Raw genomic sequence first — 16171 nt, 5'->3', positions numbered from 1 at the left:
AATTAGTGCGCCTGCGCTCACCATTTTCTGGCACGGAGTAGCGTGGCCGCGCCTCACGGGCTCTTAGTGCGCCTGCGCGGATCGTCTCCTGTGACCGGAGTCGGTCGGAACTAGGCTTATTCTTATTGCGCCTGCGCGGGTCGCCTCCCGAGGGCGGACGGACGTAGATCAATTCTTATTTTGCCTGCCTAAATCGACTCCCGGGGGTGGAGCCAGCGTGGAGTAGCTTTACTAATCTTATTGCGCTTGCGCAGGTCATCTCCTCTGACCGGAGGAGGAATGGACGAACCTCACTGACTCTTATTATGCTTGCGCGGACCGCCTATTAGGGCGGAGTAATATGGCCCCGCCTTGCCGACTCATTGCGCCTGCGTGGCTCGCCTCCCGGGGGCGGAGCCAGCGTGGACTAGCGTCCTGACTCTTATTGTGCCAGTGTAGGTCTCCTCCCGAGGGGGGAGAGCCTCGTCACGACTCATTACGCCTGCGCGGGCAGCCTGTCGGGCGCGGAGCCGATGGGATCTTCGCTCGGCGCCTGCGCGGGGGGCGGGCGGAGCCACCGCCTGCTCCTCCACGCGCGCCTCCGTGCTCGGCGCCTGCCCGTCTCGCGCGCCTCGGCCACGCCCCTTTCTCTCCGCGCGGGGCATTGTGGGCGGCGCCGACGGTTCGTGAGGGCGTGAGGGGAGCCGCTTTCGGTCGCCACTATGTTGCTGGCCCGGCTGGCTCTGCTGCGGCCGGGCCTGGCCGGGGGCCGCTGCTCCCCCTACGGCCAGCGGCTTCCCCGCGCCGAGGCGGCCATGAAGGGCGCCTTGCCGGCCCCGGGCGTTGCCAGGTAACCGCAACGGGGAGGTCAGGCCGCCTCGCGGGGCATGCCGGGGGTCGTAGTCCCTCCTCCTCTTGCTGCTCCTCTCCTATTGGCTCCGGCCAGGCTCGGCTCTCCCCCTCTACGCCGCTGGGAGGGAAAGTCACTTTCGCCCCTTTCTCCTGCCAAGGGAGGAGCTGAGCCAGGACAGCGACTGCGCATGCGCAACTGCGTGGTTTTCACCTCCCCATTGGGGATTCCTCTCCCCCCCCTCCCACGTTTTCCTTGGAAGTCGGTTCTTGGAAAAGCCTGTTTATCCCATTTTTTTTGTTTATCTGCTTCTAGTGTGAAACAGCTCAATCGTTCAGAATAGAATTTGGAGGGACCCTAGAGGTCATCCAGTCCAGCCCCTCCTCAAGCAGGAGACCCTTACAGAATCATAGAAGGACAAGAGCTGGAAGGGACCTGGGAGGTCATCCAGTCCAGCCCCTCCTCAAGCAGGAGACCCTTACAGAATCATAGAAGGACAAGAGCTGGAAGGGACTTTGCAAGTCATCTAGTCCCGCCCAGTACTTGTTGAGTGCGCGGAAACGTTTAGTAAACCATGATTACACAGTGATAGGCCATGCAAATAACTTAAATCATGGTTTAGTGAACATTCCCGTAAGCTGCCCAGATGAGTCTCTAAGCATGCTCAATGAGTAGGGGCTGGGACTAGATGACTGCCGAGGTCCTTTCCCTGATTCTACAATTCTGTAAGGCTCTCCTGCTGGAGCAGGGAGTTGGACTAGATGACCTCCGAGGTCCCTTCCAACTCTTGTCATTCCTAGGCCAGACTTCTAGGCTCCGGTGCTGCTGGTTTTCAAGTGAGACAGAGAAGACACTGAGCGAATGCTGTGCTTTGGAGAGTATCCTCCTTAAAGCAACAGTCTCTGAGCTTTGTTGTTCTCTTGCAGATGTTTCATTCCCCAAACTGGGCAACATCGTCGTCCTCTTCCTTTTCTTCCTCCTCCTCTTCTTTCCAGCACTGATGCTGTTCCCTAGATGGGTCATGAAATGTCTGCAAGGAAGCCACCCAGCTCAGAGAGCACCAAGAAGCCCACTACCTTCTCCCTCCCTCCCTCCTTCCTCCTCCCTTCAACCCCCCCTTTATTTTAGCACTGATGATGTTACCTAGTTGGGTCATGAAACGTCTGCAAGAAAACCACTTAGTTCAGAGAGCACCAAGAACACCATCTTCCTCCTCCTCTCCGAGCACTGATGATGTTACCTATCTAGGTCATGAAATGTCGGCACAATCCTCTTGAAACCCCACAGTCCTCCTCCTCCTCCTTCTCCTCCCTAGTTTGGGTCATGAAACTTCTTCAGGAAAACCAGAAAACGCCACACCCGGGACCCCTTCCGGGTAGAATGCATTGACTCCTTCGGAGAGAGAGATGCTCTTGCTACCCCTTACCTGCCCCCGGCGTGGATTGAGGGTGGGAAGCTTGGTTTGAGAGGTATCCCTGGGCGGGTGGGATGCCCGGGGACCATCCCTTGCAAGCCATCTCTCTTGAGATGGGGGAGAGGGTGCCCGTCTTTTCTCACAACTTGTGTATGTGACTGTGTGTCTTTCCCTCTCCCTTCCTCACAGGCACTCCGGAAGCCATGCCAGGCAGTCCTGCTTCTGCCGGGTTCCCCGCAGTGCCCCCAAGCTCTCACCGGCTGTCCTGTTGGTCTTACCTCGCCACCTCGTCCCGCTGGGCCGGATGGCGGCCTTGTGGGCAGGGCCGGCTTTGGTGGGGCTGGGGGCCGGCTTCAGCAAGAGGGCCTGCTGTCAGGAAGGGCCCAATGTGGAAATGGTCTGCATGCCCGGGGAAAAGGAGCCCGATTTCAACTGGCTCATGTTTTGGAAATTCCTGCGCCCTCAGCTACTGGCAGTGATGGCGGCCATCGTGGTGAGGCTCTTTGCCCCGTGGTTAAGAGCGGGGTGGGAGGGTGGAGACAGGCCAGCGTAGCCTGTCACTCAGGAGAAGTCTTGGGTGGAAGGAAATACAATTAGAATAGAGTTGAATGGGACCCTGGAGGAGGAAGGAAGGTGGAAGGAGAAAGAAGGAAAGGGAGAAAGAAGGAAGGAGAAAAGGAATGGGAGAAGGGAGGTGGGAAAAGAAGGAAGGAAGGACAGGAGGGAATGGAAGAAGAAAGTGAGGGAGGAGAAAGAAAGATGGAAGGAATGGGGAAAGGAAGGAATGAGAAAAGGAATGGGAGAAGGGAGGGAGGGAAGGAATGGTAGGATGGAGAAAGAAGGAAGATGGAAAGAATGGGAGAAGGAAGATGGAAAGAATGGGAGAAGGAAGGGAGGGAGGTAGGTGGGAATGGAAGGATGGAGGAAGAAGGAAGATGGAAGGAATGGGAGAAGGAAGGAAGGGAGGGAGGGAAGGAATGGTAGGATGGAGAAAGAAGGAAGATGGAAAGAATGGGAGAAGGGAGGGAGGGAGGGAGGTGGGAATGGAAGGATGGAGGAAGAAGGAAGATGGAAGGAATGGGAGAAGGAAGGAAGGGAATGTTTATACAACCAAGGATCGTAGGAGCTTTTTGCGCTGGCCAATGTACGCTGCCAGCTGACCTTCCAGCAATCCTATTTAACCCCCAGTTTCTCAGTGACGCCTCCCCCCCCCCCCGTGGTGTGTTTTTCCAAGTCTTTCTCTCTCCCTCCCTCCAGTTTGCCTTTGGGGCGGCCATGCTCAACATCCACATCCCATTGCTGCTGGGCCAGATGGTGAACGTGGTGGCCAAGCACATGCGGGTGGGCGATTACCTGCGCATGGTGCGTGAGCCAGCCCTGCGCCTGCTGACCATCTACGGCCTTCAGGTGATCTTCTTCCCCCTTTCAATCCCGGGGCCGGATTCTATTTGTGTCAAAATCCCCGCAAACTCACCCCACCCCCATCGGGGGAGTAGAGTGCATCAATGCTCCACATCAGAATTGGCAGCCCACAACTCCCGATGGCAACAAGTAACTTTTTCTTCTTTTTTTTGGTGGCCGCAGGGTGCGTTAACCTTCGGGTACATCCTGCTGCTGTCCTGGATCGGGGAGAAGGTTGCCGCCAGTATGCGGAAGCAGCTGTTCTCGTCCTTCCTCCGGTAACGGCCGTGGAAATGGGTGGCCAGGTCCAAAGGGGACTGGGCATTGAATCAGAATCTGTCCCAATCCCTGCTCGAGCAGGAGACCCTTACAGAATTGCTAGAAGGCCAGAGTTGGAAGGGACCTTGGAGGCCCTGTAACCCTGGTTCTCTCCTTCCCCAAGAGAAGATATAGCCTTCTTCGATGCCAATCAGACGGGGCACCTGGTGAATCGCCTGACCGCCGACATCCAGGAATTCAAATCTTCCTTCAAGCTGGTCATCTCTCAGGTTTGGCTCATAGGGGGCAGCAGGGAGTTGGGAGGGCTGGGGACAATCCTGCGGTGATTTAAGGCCCTCTTGCACAAACAGGGTTGGCGGGGGGGGGCTTCCCTCTTTAACGGAGTGCCTCTTTTCATGCCACTGTCTCTCTCTCCACCCCCCCCCCCTCAACCTTGCAGGGTCTGCGCAGCCTCACCCAGACCGTGGGCTGTTTCGTGTCTCTCTACATGATTTCCCCTAAGCTGACCGGGCTGCTTGTAGTGGTGATGCCCTTCTTGGTGGGCATCGGGACCTTTCTCGGCACCTCTCTTCGGAGGCTCTCCCGCAAAGCCCAAGAACAGGTAGGGAAAAGTAACCTGCGTGAATGATTGTGAACGTTCCCCAGAGGCCCAGAGCTCTTTGCATTCAAGTCCTGCTTTCTCTAGTAAAGGGGTGTCCTTGGCAACTTTATTTATTTATTTATTTATTTATTTTTCAAGATTTATAGACCGCCCCCTCTCCCCGAAAGGGACTCGGGGCGGTGTACAGGCATCTCATTAAAAACCAGATACAAAAAATAAATACCCTTAAATACCCTTAAAATCGAATTAAACCTAACAGCTGTACAAGATAATAAAAGTTAAAAATCAACCTAAAACTAACCCCTAAAATTTAAAAATGCAGACTTGAGGGACTAAACTGGGATTAGGCCAGGCTGGCTAAATTGAACAGGTGGGTTTTAAGCTTCTTACAGAAGGAGCGGAGATTGGTGGTGGTTCTGATATCAGAGGGGAGGTCATTCCAGAGGGTCGGGCCCATCACAGAGAAGGCCCTACTCCTGGGCGTCGCCCGCTGGCACTGCCTAGTGGATGGCACCCGGAGGAGTCCCTCTCTGTGAGAGCGGATCGGCCGAAGGGATGTATGGGGCAGGATACGATCCCGCAAATACCTAGGTCCTGTGCCATGGAGCGCTTTGAAGATGATAATCAGCACCTTGAAACGCACCTGAAAAGCCACAGGTAGCCAGTGCAGCCCGCGCAGGAGAGGTGTTACGTGGGAGTAGCCAGAGACTCCCGAGACTGCCCGCGCAGCCTTTAAGGCTTGTGGGCTTCAACTACCACAATTCACTCTGTTGAAGTCAAGATATATTATGTTCACTGCATACCCACCATCTACTAATAAAGTTTCCCTATCAAAAATGTCATATGTTCAGTTATAATAATAATAATAATATATTTATTTCTTAGCCGCACCCTCTCCCGAAGGACTCGGGGCGGCGTACAATGAAACATATGAAATAAATATGTGGACAAAACAAACATATAACAGAGACATATACTGAGACACACACAAGGAGGAGGTCGGCTGATGAATAAAAACAATTAAAATACAGTATTTAAAAACCCCTAGATTAATTAAATATAATTAAAATACCCAGTTAAAAACCCGTCAGGAGCGATATGGTTAGATCAAAGTTGAGCCAGGCCAGCTGCTTGGAATAGGTGGGTCTTAAGCTTAATACGAAAGGAGCGGAGGTCAGAGGTATTCCTAATATCCGGAGGGAGGTCATTCCACAGGGCTGGGCCCGCCACAGAGAAGGCTCTACTCCTAGGCGCCGCCCCCCGACACTGTCTAGTGGACGGCACCTGGAGGAGGCCCTCTCTGTGCGAGTTATGATCTCATCCATTCTGTTTCAACACAACCCTCACTTTTCCTAGTCCTCCTTTGGGTTAAGTTCCGCATCTACAGGCAGTCCTCAACTTACGACTACAATTAAACCCCACTTTTCTGTTGTTAAGTGAGACATTTGTGAAGTGAGTTTCGGCCCATTTTACAAACTTTGTTGCCATAGTTGTTAAGGGAATCCCTGAAACTGGGAAGTTAGCAATGCAATTAAGTGAATCTGTCTTCCTTGTCGTCAGAGATGCCACAAAAGGGGATCACATGACCCCAGGACCCTCAGACTGTTGTAAATACTAGCCAGTTGCCAAGCATCCGAATTCTGATCCCAGGGATGGTGCAAAGATCGTGTGAAAAATGGTCCTAAGGCACATTTTTCACAACCGTTGTAACTTTGAGTGATCACTGCATGAACTATTGTAAGTCAGCAACTACCTGTATTTCTGTTGTAGCTATGTTCTATCTGGCTGCAGCCAATTTCCACACTCAGCCAGCCACCAAGTGTGACCTTCCTTCCTTCGCAGGTGTCTAAGGCCACAGCTGTGGCAGATGAGGCCTTGGGGAACGTCCGGACAGTACGGGCCTTTGCCATGGAACCCAAAGAGGTTGAGTGAGTACCGCAAAGGACATCCCTCCACACCCCACTCTCTTGAAGGACACTTTTAAGACTTTTAAGACTTGTGGATGGACTTCAACTTCCAGATTTCCCCAGCCAGCAATTTTTTTCACTGTTGAAGTCAAGAAATATTACGTTTACTGCATACCCATAATCTGTTAAGAAAGTTTCCCTATCGAAAAATGTGATATATTATGTTTACTAAATACCCAGCATCTACTAATAAAGTTACCCTATTAAAAATGTGATATTTTATGTTCATTGCACACCCACCATCTACTAATAGAGTTTCCCTATTGAAAAATATATTACATTCACTACATACCCACCATCTACTAATAGAGTTTCCCTATCAACAAAGGTAGCAGTCTATCCACATTTGTTCTTGTCCTTGTCCTTGTCCTACCCTTTCTGGTAAACCCTTGCTGGCTGTGGAATTCTGGGAGTTGAAGTCCACAGATCTTAAAACTTGCCCACGTTCGGTGCCCCTGGCATAGGCCATGCTGTGACCCTGCCAGGGTTTTCCATTTCTCTCTTTCTTTTCCTCGCAGAGAATATGCAACTGAAGTGGACATTTCCAGCCGCCTCAACATGAACCTGGGCCTGGGCATTGCGTTCTTCCAGGGGCTCTCCAACATGGCTCTCAACAGTGAGTAGAGGCCCGTTGCGTCGGCTGTGTTGGATGCCTCCCGGGGCACAGTTGTCACAGCAACTAGGACGTTCCAGGATACACTCTGTGTCCAGCCTGTTTTAGATGAATGTCTTCTATGTGGGCAGCTATGTACAGGTAGTCCTAGACTTACGACCAGAACTGAGTCCAACATTTCTGTTGTTAAGTGAGTTTTGCCCCATTATACGACCTTTCTTGCCCCAGTGCTTAAGTTAACTGCTGCAGTTGCTAAGCGAGTAACCCGGCTGTTAAGTGAATATGGCTCCCCCCATAGACCTCACTTGTCAGAAGGTCGCCTGAGCTCAGGACACAGCGACGGTTTTAAATATGAACCGGTGGCCAAGCGTCTGAATTTTCATCACATGACCACGGGGATGCTGCAAAGGTCATAAGTGTGAAAAACGGTTCTTTTTTCAGTGCCGTTGTAACTTTGAACAGTCGCTAAACAAAGTGTTGTAAGTCAAGGACTACCTGTCAGGGCTCCAAATAGCATCCGAAAGTAAATCAGAGTCCGAGGCAAAGTATTGCTCAACGTTCCAATTGATGAAGAGAGCCATGTTGGCACATCTGGAGAAACCCGAATCTGAAAGCTTCCCTGTTTTCCCCACCCAGTTGAAAGTTCAGGATCTTTCCCCCCACACCCACAAGCCCATCCCATGGTCCAATCTCCTACTGCCATGCTGGCAGTTCCACCCATCCAGTTCCTGTCAGGTGCAGAGACAAAGGATGACCTTGGCTTTCTAGAAAGAATGTTGTTATGGCTACATATCATCTAACTCCGTACAATCCCCCCTCCCATTTCCCCACCATAGAAAAGGCATAGTAGAACGATAGAAAGTGGGGCAGGCCAAAGATCCACAAGAAAATATGGCTGCAGGTCTGACACTACCTCTAGATCAGAGTTCCCCAACCTTTCCGGGTTGGTGGCCTGGAGCAGGGGGAAGGGGGATAATTTAGCGGTAGGGGCAAGCGCATGTGCTCGTGTGCGCATGAACACCCGCGACATTAGTGGTGAGGCTCACATGAGTGGGGCTACGAGCGCCCATGATGAGGCTAGTGTGAGTGGCTGTGAGTGCCCGAGACGACGCTAGTGTGTGTTGTGCGCTCACAGAGACGATGCACTGGTGAGGCATTTATGTGGCATAGTGGTGATTAGCCCGGGGCCTGGTAGTAAATGGTTGACGTCCCCAACCACGGGACGCAGGCCAGTGCTGGGCCACAGCCTGTTCAAAACCGGGTGGCAGAAGACACAAGCAAAGGGTCGTGCATGTGAGATTCCACTCGTATAAGCGGGTGCACTTGCTCTCTTACGTGAAGCTCCACACAAATAGAGTTGTGCACGCTTGCCTGCCGCATACACGGAATCATCCCCTCCACAAAACCAGAAAGTTTGGGGAAGTTTGCCCTACAGTTGTGTCATTTTCCTTCCTAGGTATTGTGCTCGGCACCATCTTTGTAGGCGGCTCCCTCATGGCCGGACAAGAGATGACGCCCGGCGACCTCATGTCATTTTTGGTGTCCTCCCAGACGGTACAACGGTAAGACCGTCCCCATCCCGTCCCGTCTCCTGGCAGCGGATTGTCTGGCTGGTGCTTGAGAGCCATCTGCTTCTCTTTCTCTGTAGCTCCATGACCAGCATGACGGTGCTCTTTGGACAGGTAGGTGGGCTGGGGAGATCCTTGGTGACATTATTCAGGTAGTCCTCGATTTACAACAGTTCATTTAGTGACTGTTGCAGTGTCCCGGGGTCAACGGCCCTGAGAAAAGTTATTTTTTTCACACAACTGTTGCAGCATTCCTGTGGTTGCACGATTTATCTTCAGAAGCTTGACAACCAGTTCATATTTATGAACTTCGCAGTGTCCTGGGTCCTTTGATCCCCTTTTGCAACCTTAGTCCAAGGGCAAGTCCAATTCCCTTAACAACTGGGTGACCCAGAGGTGGTATTCAGCAGGTTCTGATGGTAGCGGAAATTTTGAGTAGTTTAGAGAGCTAGTAAATACCACCTCTGACTGGCCCCATCCCCATCTATTCTCTGCCTTCCGAGTCCCAGCTGATCGGGAGGAAATGGAGATTTTACAGTATCCTTCCCCTGCCACGCCCACCAAGCCACGCCCACCAAGCCACGCCCACCAAGCCACGCCCACCAAGCCACATGTTCAGAACCGATAGTAAAAAAATTTTGAATCCCACCACTGGTGTGACCAAGTTAACACCTGAAGTGGTTCACTGACGAAAGGCAGCAAGAAAATTTGTCGAAATGGGGCAAAGGTCACTTAAGGAACCTCTCCATGTAAATTAGGGGCGCTGTTGTGGTCGCCAGGTTGAGGACCGCCTATACTCACAGTGTTTGCTCTGGAGCTGGCGTTTCCCAGGAGGGCCTAGGAACGAGACAGCTCGTACCTCGACACCCCTCTCTTCACTCCTACAGGTCTTACGGGGCATGAGTGCCGGGGCTCGCGTGTTTCAGTTCATGAACATGACGCCAGAGACCCCTCTGTGCGAGAGACAAATGCTCACCTGCAGCATGCTGAACGGGCATCTCGAGTTCCGGGATGTGACCTTCAGGTGAGACTCAAAACCGAAAGGTTCAGGGGTTGCGAGGGGAGATTACAGTGGGCTACAAAAAGTATCTTAGGCCAGGGCTCCCAACTTTTGTGGGCCAGCGGTAGAGGCAGGGAGGGAAAATGGTTCCGTGCGAGTTGTCACTGCTGGCACAAATGGAGTTGTGCGTGCGAGTACTTGCTACTTGCTCGAATGGAGCTGCTTGCGTGAGTGTCTGCCACTCAACGCAAGTGGAGTTGCATGCATGAAGAACAGCCACTTGCTCAAACGCAGCAGTGCGTGTGAATACCGCCACACGCAAAAGGAGCTGCAAGCACGAGCCCACTCAGCTCCAGTGCGTGCGAACCGGTTGCGATCAGACCACGGCAGAGAAGGAGGGGAAAAGAGAAAGAAGGAAGGCAAGGAAAAGAAGAAGAAAGAAGGAGGTCTAACCTCCTGCTCAAGCAGAAGATCCTTACAGAATGATAGAATGACAAAGTTGGAAGGGCTCTTGGAGATCATTTAGTCCAGCCCCCTGCTCAAGCAATCTATCAGAATAGAGCTGGAAGGGACCTCAGAAGTTACTTTAGTCCAGGAGTCCCCAACCTCTGGGACATGGATTGGTTTCCAGGCCCCAGACTATTTGGACAAAACCGGTCCTTGGTGCCAGAAAGATTTGGGAAGGGGGTAAAAGTGGGGTGGTGGGCCTCAGCTTTCACCCCTAGCCCTGATGACCTCTCTTCCCTCCACCCCCCCCCCCCTTTAGTTATCCCACCCGGCCGGGCTACAAAGTCCTGGAGAACTTCAACCTCTCCATCCCCGCGAACAAGACGGTGGCCATCGTGGGGCAATCCGGCGGGGGTAAGGCTCCCTCCTTTGCCTGAGAAGGGGGGCTGGATCCTCAGGGCGGGGGGCACTGGGTCCTTTGAATTTGGCATAGTGGCAAAGGATACCTCTTTTTTTTTTTTTTTGCATAACAGGGTCCTCCAGCTCAGTTGTTCTGCGGGGGGAGGGAGGGGGGATTCCGATCCCTTATCACGATTTCATTCGTCTCCCTTTGTCCACTCCGTGTTTGCCCTCCTTCCCAGGATTGATCCTTTTGCTGAGTGTGGAGTTGTATTTCCCCCATGCAATGAAAACAGCAATTCCTCTGCTCCTCCTCCTCCATTCATTCCTCCATCTACCTATCATCTACCTATCATCTATCTTATTATTCTATCTATTAATCATCTACCTAGCTACCTGCCTATTATCTGTCTGTTTGTCTGTCTCTATCTAATCTCCCTCTCTAATCTCATCTCTATCATCTATTCTCTCTTCCTTCGTCTCTCCCTCTCACTCACTCACTCATTCACTCTTTCCTTCCTCTTCCACTAATCAGAACCCACTCTCTTTCTCTCTCTCACACACACATTCACTTTCCTTCCTCTTCCACTAATCCAATCCCCTTCTCTCTCTCACCCACACACACACATTCACTCTTTCCTTCCTCTTCCACTAATCCGATCCCCTTCTCTCTCTCTCTCTCTCACACACACATTCACTTTCCTTCCTCTTCCACTAATCCGATCCCCTTCTCTCTCTCACACACACACACACACATTCACTTTCCTTCCTCTTCCACTAATCCGATCCCCTTCTCTCTCTGTCACCCACACACACACATTCACTCTTTCCTTCCTCTTCCACTAATCCGATCCCCTTCTCTCTCTCACACACACACACACACACACATTCACTCTTTCCTTCCTCTTCCACTAATCCGATCCCCTTCTCTCTCACACACACAGACACACATTCACTCTTTCCTTCCTCTTCCACTAATCCGATCCCCTTCTCTCTCTCACCCACACACACACACATTCACTTTCCCTCCTCTTCCACTAATCCGATCCCCTTCTCTCTCTCACCCACACACACACACATTCACTTTCCCTCCTCTTCCACTAATCCGATCCCCTTCTCTCTCTCTCACACACACACACACATTCACTCTTTCCTTCCTCTTCCACTAATCCGATCCCCTTCTCTCTCTCTCTCTCTCACACACACATTCACTTTCCTTCCTCTTCCACTAATCCGATCCCCTTCTCTCTCTCACACACACACACACACATTCACTTTCCTTCCTCTTCCACTAATCCGATCCCCTTCTCTCTCTGTCACCCACACACACACATTCACTCTTTCCTTCCTCTTCCACTAATCCGATCCCCTTCTCTCTCTCACACACACACACACACACACATTCACTCTTTCCTTCCTCTTCCACTAATCCGATCCCCTTCTCTCTCACACACACAGACACACATTCACTCTTTCCTTCCTCTTCCACTAATCCGATCCCCTTCTCTCTCTCACCCACACACACACACATTCACTTTCCCTCCTCTTCCACTAATCCGATCCCCTTCTCTCTCTCACCCACACACACACACATTCACTTTCCCTCCTCTTCCACTAATCCGATCCCCTTCTCTCTCTCTCACACACACACACACATTCACTTTCCTTCCTCTTCCACTAATCCGATCCCCTTCTCTCTCTCACCCACACACACACACATTCACTTTCCCTCCTCTTCCACTAATCCGATCCCCTTCTCTCTCTCACCCACACACACACACATTCACTTTCCCTCCTCTTCCACTAATCCGATCCCCTTCTCTCTCTCACACACACACATTCACTCTTTCCTTCCTCTTCCACTAATCCAATCCCCTTCTCTCTCTCACACACACACACACACATTCACTCTTCCTTTCCTCTTCCACTAATCAGATTCCCCCTCTCTTTCTCTCTCTCACTTTCTCTCATCTTCTGGTTCTCCTCCTCTTTCATATCAATCCACCCATCTATTTTCCACTCCTCTTCCTCCTCCTTCTCATCCACCCACCCATCCATTTTCCAATTTCCCTCTCCCCCACCTCCATCTCCTCCTCCTCCTGCTCTTCCTCCAAAGACAGGGCCCTTTGGACCGTGTCCGACCCGGCATCTTCTCTCTCTCTCTCTCTCTCTTTCTCTCTGTCCTTCAGGGAAGTCCACCGTGGCGGCTCTGGTGGAGCGCTTCTATGAACCCACCAAGGGGACCATCTTTCTGGACGGGCGGGATATTTGCACCCTGGACGCTTCTTGGCTCCGGGGAGAAGTCATCGGCTTCATTAACCAGGTACGAAGTCAGGTGGCCAGGCGGAATGAGAAGGAAAAGCAACCAACTCACACTGGTGACGGTTGCAGCATCCCCAGGCTCACCTGATGGAAAATTCAGATGCTTGGCCACCGACTTGTATTTACGACAGGTTGCAGCGTCCCGAGGTCAGGCAATCCCCCTTCGGCAAGGTTCCATCGGGCAAAGACAAGGGGGAAGCCTGGTTCGCTTAACGACCGCCGATCTCGTTGAACAAGGCCTGTGATTCACTTCAGGGACGCATGACTAGCTCCGCGGCTGCGGCGATTCACTTAACCGCCATGGCGAGAAAAGTCGTACAAAGGAACGAACGTCTCGTTCACTGACCTTAGCACACACACACACGCATACACACACGCCTGTCTCTGTTTCAGGAGCCGGTGCTGTTCAGCACCACCATCATGGAGAACATCCGTTTCGGCAAGCCCTGCGCCTCAGATTCGGAGATTTACGCGGCTGCCCGGCTGGCCAACGCCGACGAGTTTATCCGCAGCTTTCCGGATGGATACAACACGACTGTGGGTGAGGGAAGCATCTGGCAGTTCAGGTGGCCTTCCTTCCTCCCTCCCTCCCTCCCTCCCTCCTTCCTTCATTCCTTCCTTCCTTTCCCCTCCTTCCTTCACTTTGCTGTCGTTTCTCTCCTTCCCTCCCTTCTTTTATCACTCTCTCCGACCCATTTCCTTTTCCTTCTCCTTCCCTCCTTCCCTCCCTTTCTCTCTCTGTCCTTCATTCCTTCCCCCTTTTTCCTCCCTCCTTCCCATTTCCTTCCTTCTTTCTCTCCTTCCCTCCCCTTTATCACTCTTTTCTTGCTTTACACCCATTTCCTCGCTTCCTCCCTCCCTCCCTTTCTCCTCCCTCTATTTCCTTCCTTTCTTTCTCTTCCCTCTTTCTTCCTCCGTCTCTCCCTGCCTTCCTCCTCTCCTTTCCTCTTCTCTTTTTCCTTTCCCCTTTTTCCTCACTTCTCCTTTTTTTACCCGAACCATGCAGGTTGCTTTTTGCAGTTCAATTGTGGAATTCGGGTCCGTTTTACGCTCTCTCCCAAAACGTGGAACTTCCCATCCTGCGATGCCTCGGCCCGTGCAAACACACACACCCTGTTCTCATCTCGGCCTCTCCCTCTTTTTCCCCTGCGCAGGCGAGCGTGGCGTGACTCTGTCGGCGGGACAGAAGCAACGGGTGGCCATCGCCCGGGCGCTGATCAAGAACCCCAAGGTCCTGATCCTGGACGAGGCCACCAGCGCCCTGGACGCCGAGTCAGAGCACGTGGTCCAGGAGGCCTTGAACCGAGCTGTGGCCGGCCGCACCGTGCTGGTCATCGCCCACCGGCTCAGCACCGTCAAGGAAGCCTCAATCATCGTGGTGCTATCCAAGGGCCGCGTGGCGGAGGTGAGTGCCGAGGCTGAGAACATGCGCTCTGGAAGAAGCACTATGGCCAGTAATGGACTTTCAACAATTCATTTAGTGGCCATTCAAAGTCACTACGACACTGAAAAAAAAGGACCCTTTCCCACACTTAATGACCATCACGGTATCCCCGCAGTCACATGACCAATATCGGGGGGGGGGGGCTCGAACGCTGACTCGTGTTTCGGATGGTCGCAGCGTCCCGGGGTTCAGATGGCTCCTTCACTTTTGCAGCCTCTCAACAAGCAAAGACAAAGGGTTGGAGCCCGATCCACTTCATGTGGGTGCCAAGTGAACAGTTTCATGGCTTTGCTTCACAGTGGCAAGGAAGGTCATAAAATGGGGCAAAATTCATTAGTGGATGACTCGTGACCATTTTTCACACTGAATGTGTGAATGTGCGCAACCAAACAAGAGAAAAGTCTTGCTCATTAGTGGTGGGAGGGTCCAATCCCCTTCCCCTTCAATTCTGGGCTTGTGACTCCGGGAATTTGCGAGTTCGCTTTCCAGATCCGGTTTCCCAAAACCCACCTTTTTTTTCCCCTTAGGCCGGGACCCATTCGGAGCTTTTACGAAAAGGCGGCATCTACGCGGAGCTTTTCCGCCGGCAAGCCAAGGACATCTGAAGGAGGAGGACATGCCGGTCGGTTGGCTGGATTCGGAGCGCCCCTCTCTATTTTCCCCCTCCCTGCCCCTCTTTCGCTCGGCCTCCAGCCCTACCCGAGCTGGTTGCTTGGGAAAGGCCCAGAGCCTGTTGCTCTGGGACGCTCTGTTGTCAGTTTTCAGGGAACGCGGCTTTCCTCTTGCCCTGCGGGGAAGGAATCCGTGTGCAATTTGACACTTGAAGGGTTTTTTTTTCAAATACAACCTTTTTGGGTTTGGACCGGTGGTGTGTCGCCTTTGCTTTACGTGTCTGTGTGTGAGTGTGAGTGTCAAAGTCATGCTTTTAAAGGAATGCTGACTACAACAAGGCAGATATATCGGTGGGCAGCAGAGTGCAGAAATTTTAAAGCTGGGGTGGCCGGACCTCCAATCTCTACCCACTGCATTCAGGAGGCTTCAAACCCCCTACACCAAGAGTGTCAAACTCAAGGGCTGCTGGCTGAATCCAGCCCACAGCGTGCTTAAATCTGGCCTGCGGGACCGGCCTGAAAATAGCAAACGACCGGCCCACGGTGCCTCTGGCAGCCAAAACAGGCTCCTGAAGCACTTTGCCAGCCAAAACGGGGCACGGAGGAGAACTACAATGCTGATCCGCCCTTCGAAGAAATCCAGTTTGACCCTCCTGCCTTATATAGATGGTCCTCGATTTACAACATTGGTGTAGTGACCGTTCAAAGTCCCAACGGCACTGAGAAGAAGAAGAAAAGGGGCTTCAGACCGTGGTTCCCACTTACCGTTGCAGCATCCCCACCATCGCGTGGTCCGAATGTGACGGTCGCAGTGACCTGGGCTCACGTGATCCCCTTTCGCGACCTTCTGGCAAGCCAAGTCCTTGAATCTTCCTAGTTGATCTTCTCTTCTTTTTCCAAGGTCTCAATGTCTCTTCTTTTTTTTTTTTTTTGGTGTGTGTGGACCAAAACCGGATGCCGTATTCCAGGTCCTAGGTGGAGAGCTGGTGGGAAATCCTGGCTAAAGACAGGCTTGTTACAAACCCTTAAGGAAAGCTCTTCAGGCCATACCTAGCGAGCTTCGTGTCAGAAGGCCACGCAGAATCCTTGTTGACTGCTTTGTGGAAATCAAAGATATATTACATCCGTAAGCATGCATACCTCCAATCTACTAACTAGCCAGAAAAGAGATAATTTGGCAAGACGTGACCAATCCACAATACGACCATGTTTTCAGAATAGGTATTAAACCCATCAGCTGGGAGTTTTCTGATTCTCCAAGCTTTCCCAAAAGAAC

The 16171-nt window shown here is 52.2% G+C and overlaps 1 protein-coding gene across 1 annotated transcript; it reads left to right on the top strand.

Moving 5' to 3' along the window:
- The first annotated feature begins 613 nt into the window (after window positions 1-613).
- On the top strand, window positions 614-15146 carry LOC309401023 (mitochondrial potassium channel ATP-binding subunit-like). Its single transcript, XM_081969927.1, has 16 exons — window positions 614-829; window positions 2433-2736; window positions 3501-3650; window positions 3828-3922; window positions 4087-4192; window positions 4363-4524; window positions 6367-6452; window positions 7010-7107; window positions 8561-8666; window positions 8753-8786; window positions 9560-9696; window positions 10439-10533; window positions 12708-12841; window positions 13234-13381; window positions 13995-14245; window positions 14812-15146. The coding sequence occupies exons 1-16, from the start codon at window positions 702-704 to the stop codon at window positions 14887-14889; spliced, it is 2112 nt and encodes a 703-aa protein (XP_081826053.1). The 5' UTR covers window positions 614-701; the 3' UTR covers window positions 14890-15146.
- The last annotated feature ends 1025 nt before the right edge of the window (window positions 15147-16171 follow it).

This window comes from Natrix helvetica (assembly GCF_964273705.1).
Source record: "Natrix helvetica genome assembly, chromosome: Z".
NCBI classification, from domain to species: domain Eukaryota; kingdom Metazoa; phylum Chordata; class Lepidosauria; order Squamata; family Natricidae; genus Natrix; species Natrix helvetica.
The sequence above is the reverse complement of the archived record's forward strand: the minus strand, read 5'-3'. Positions and strand labels throughout refer to the sequence as shown.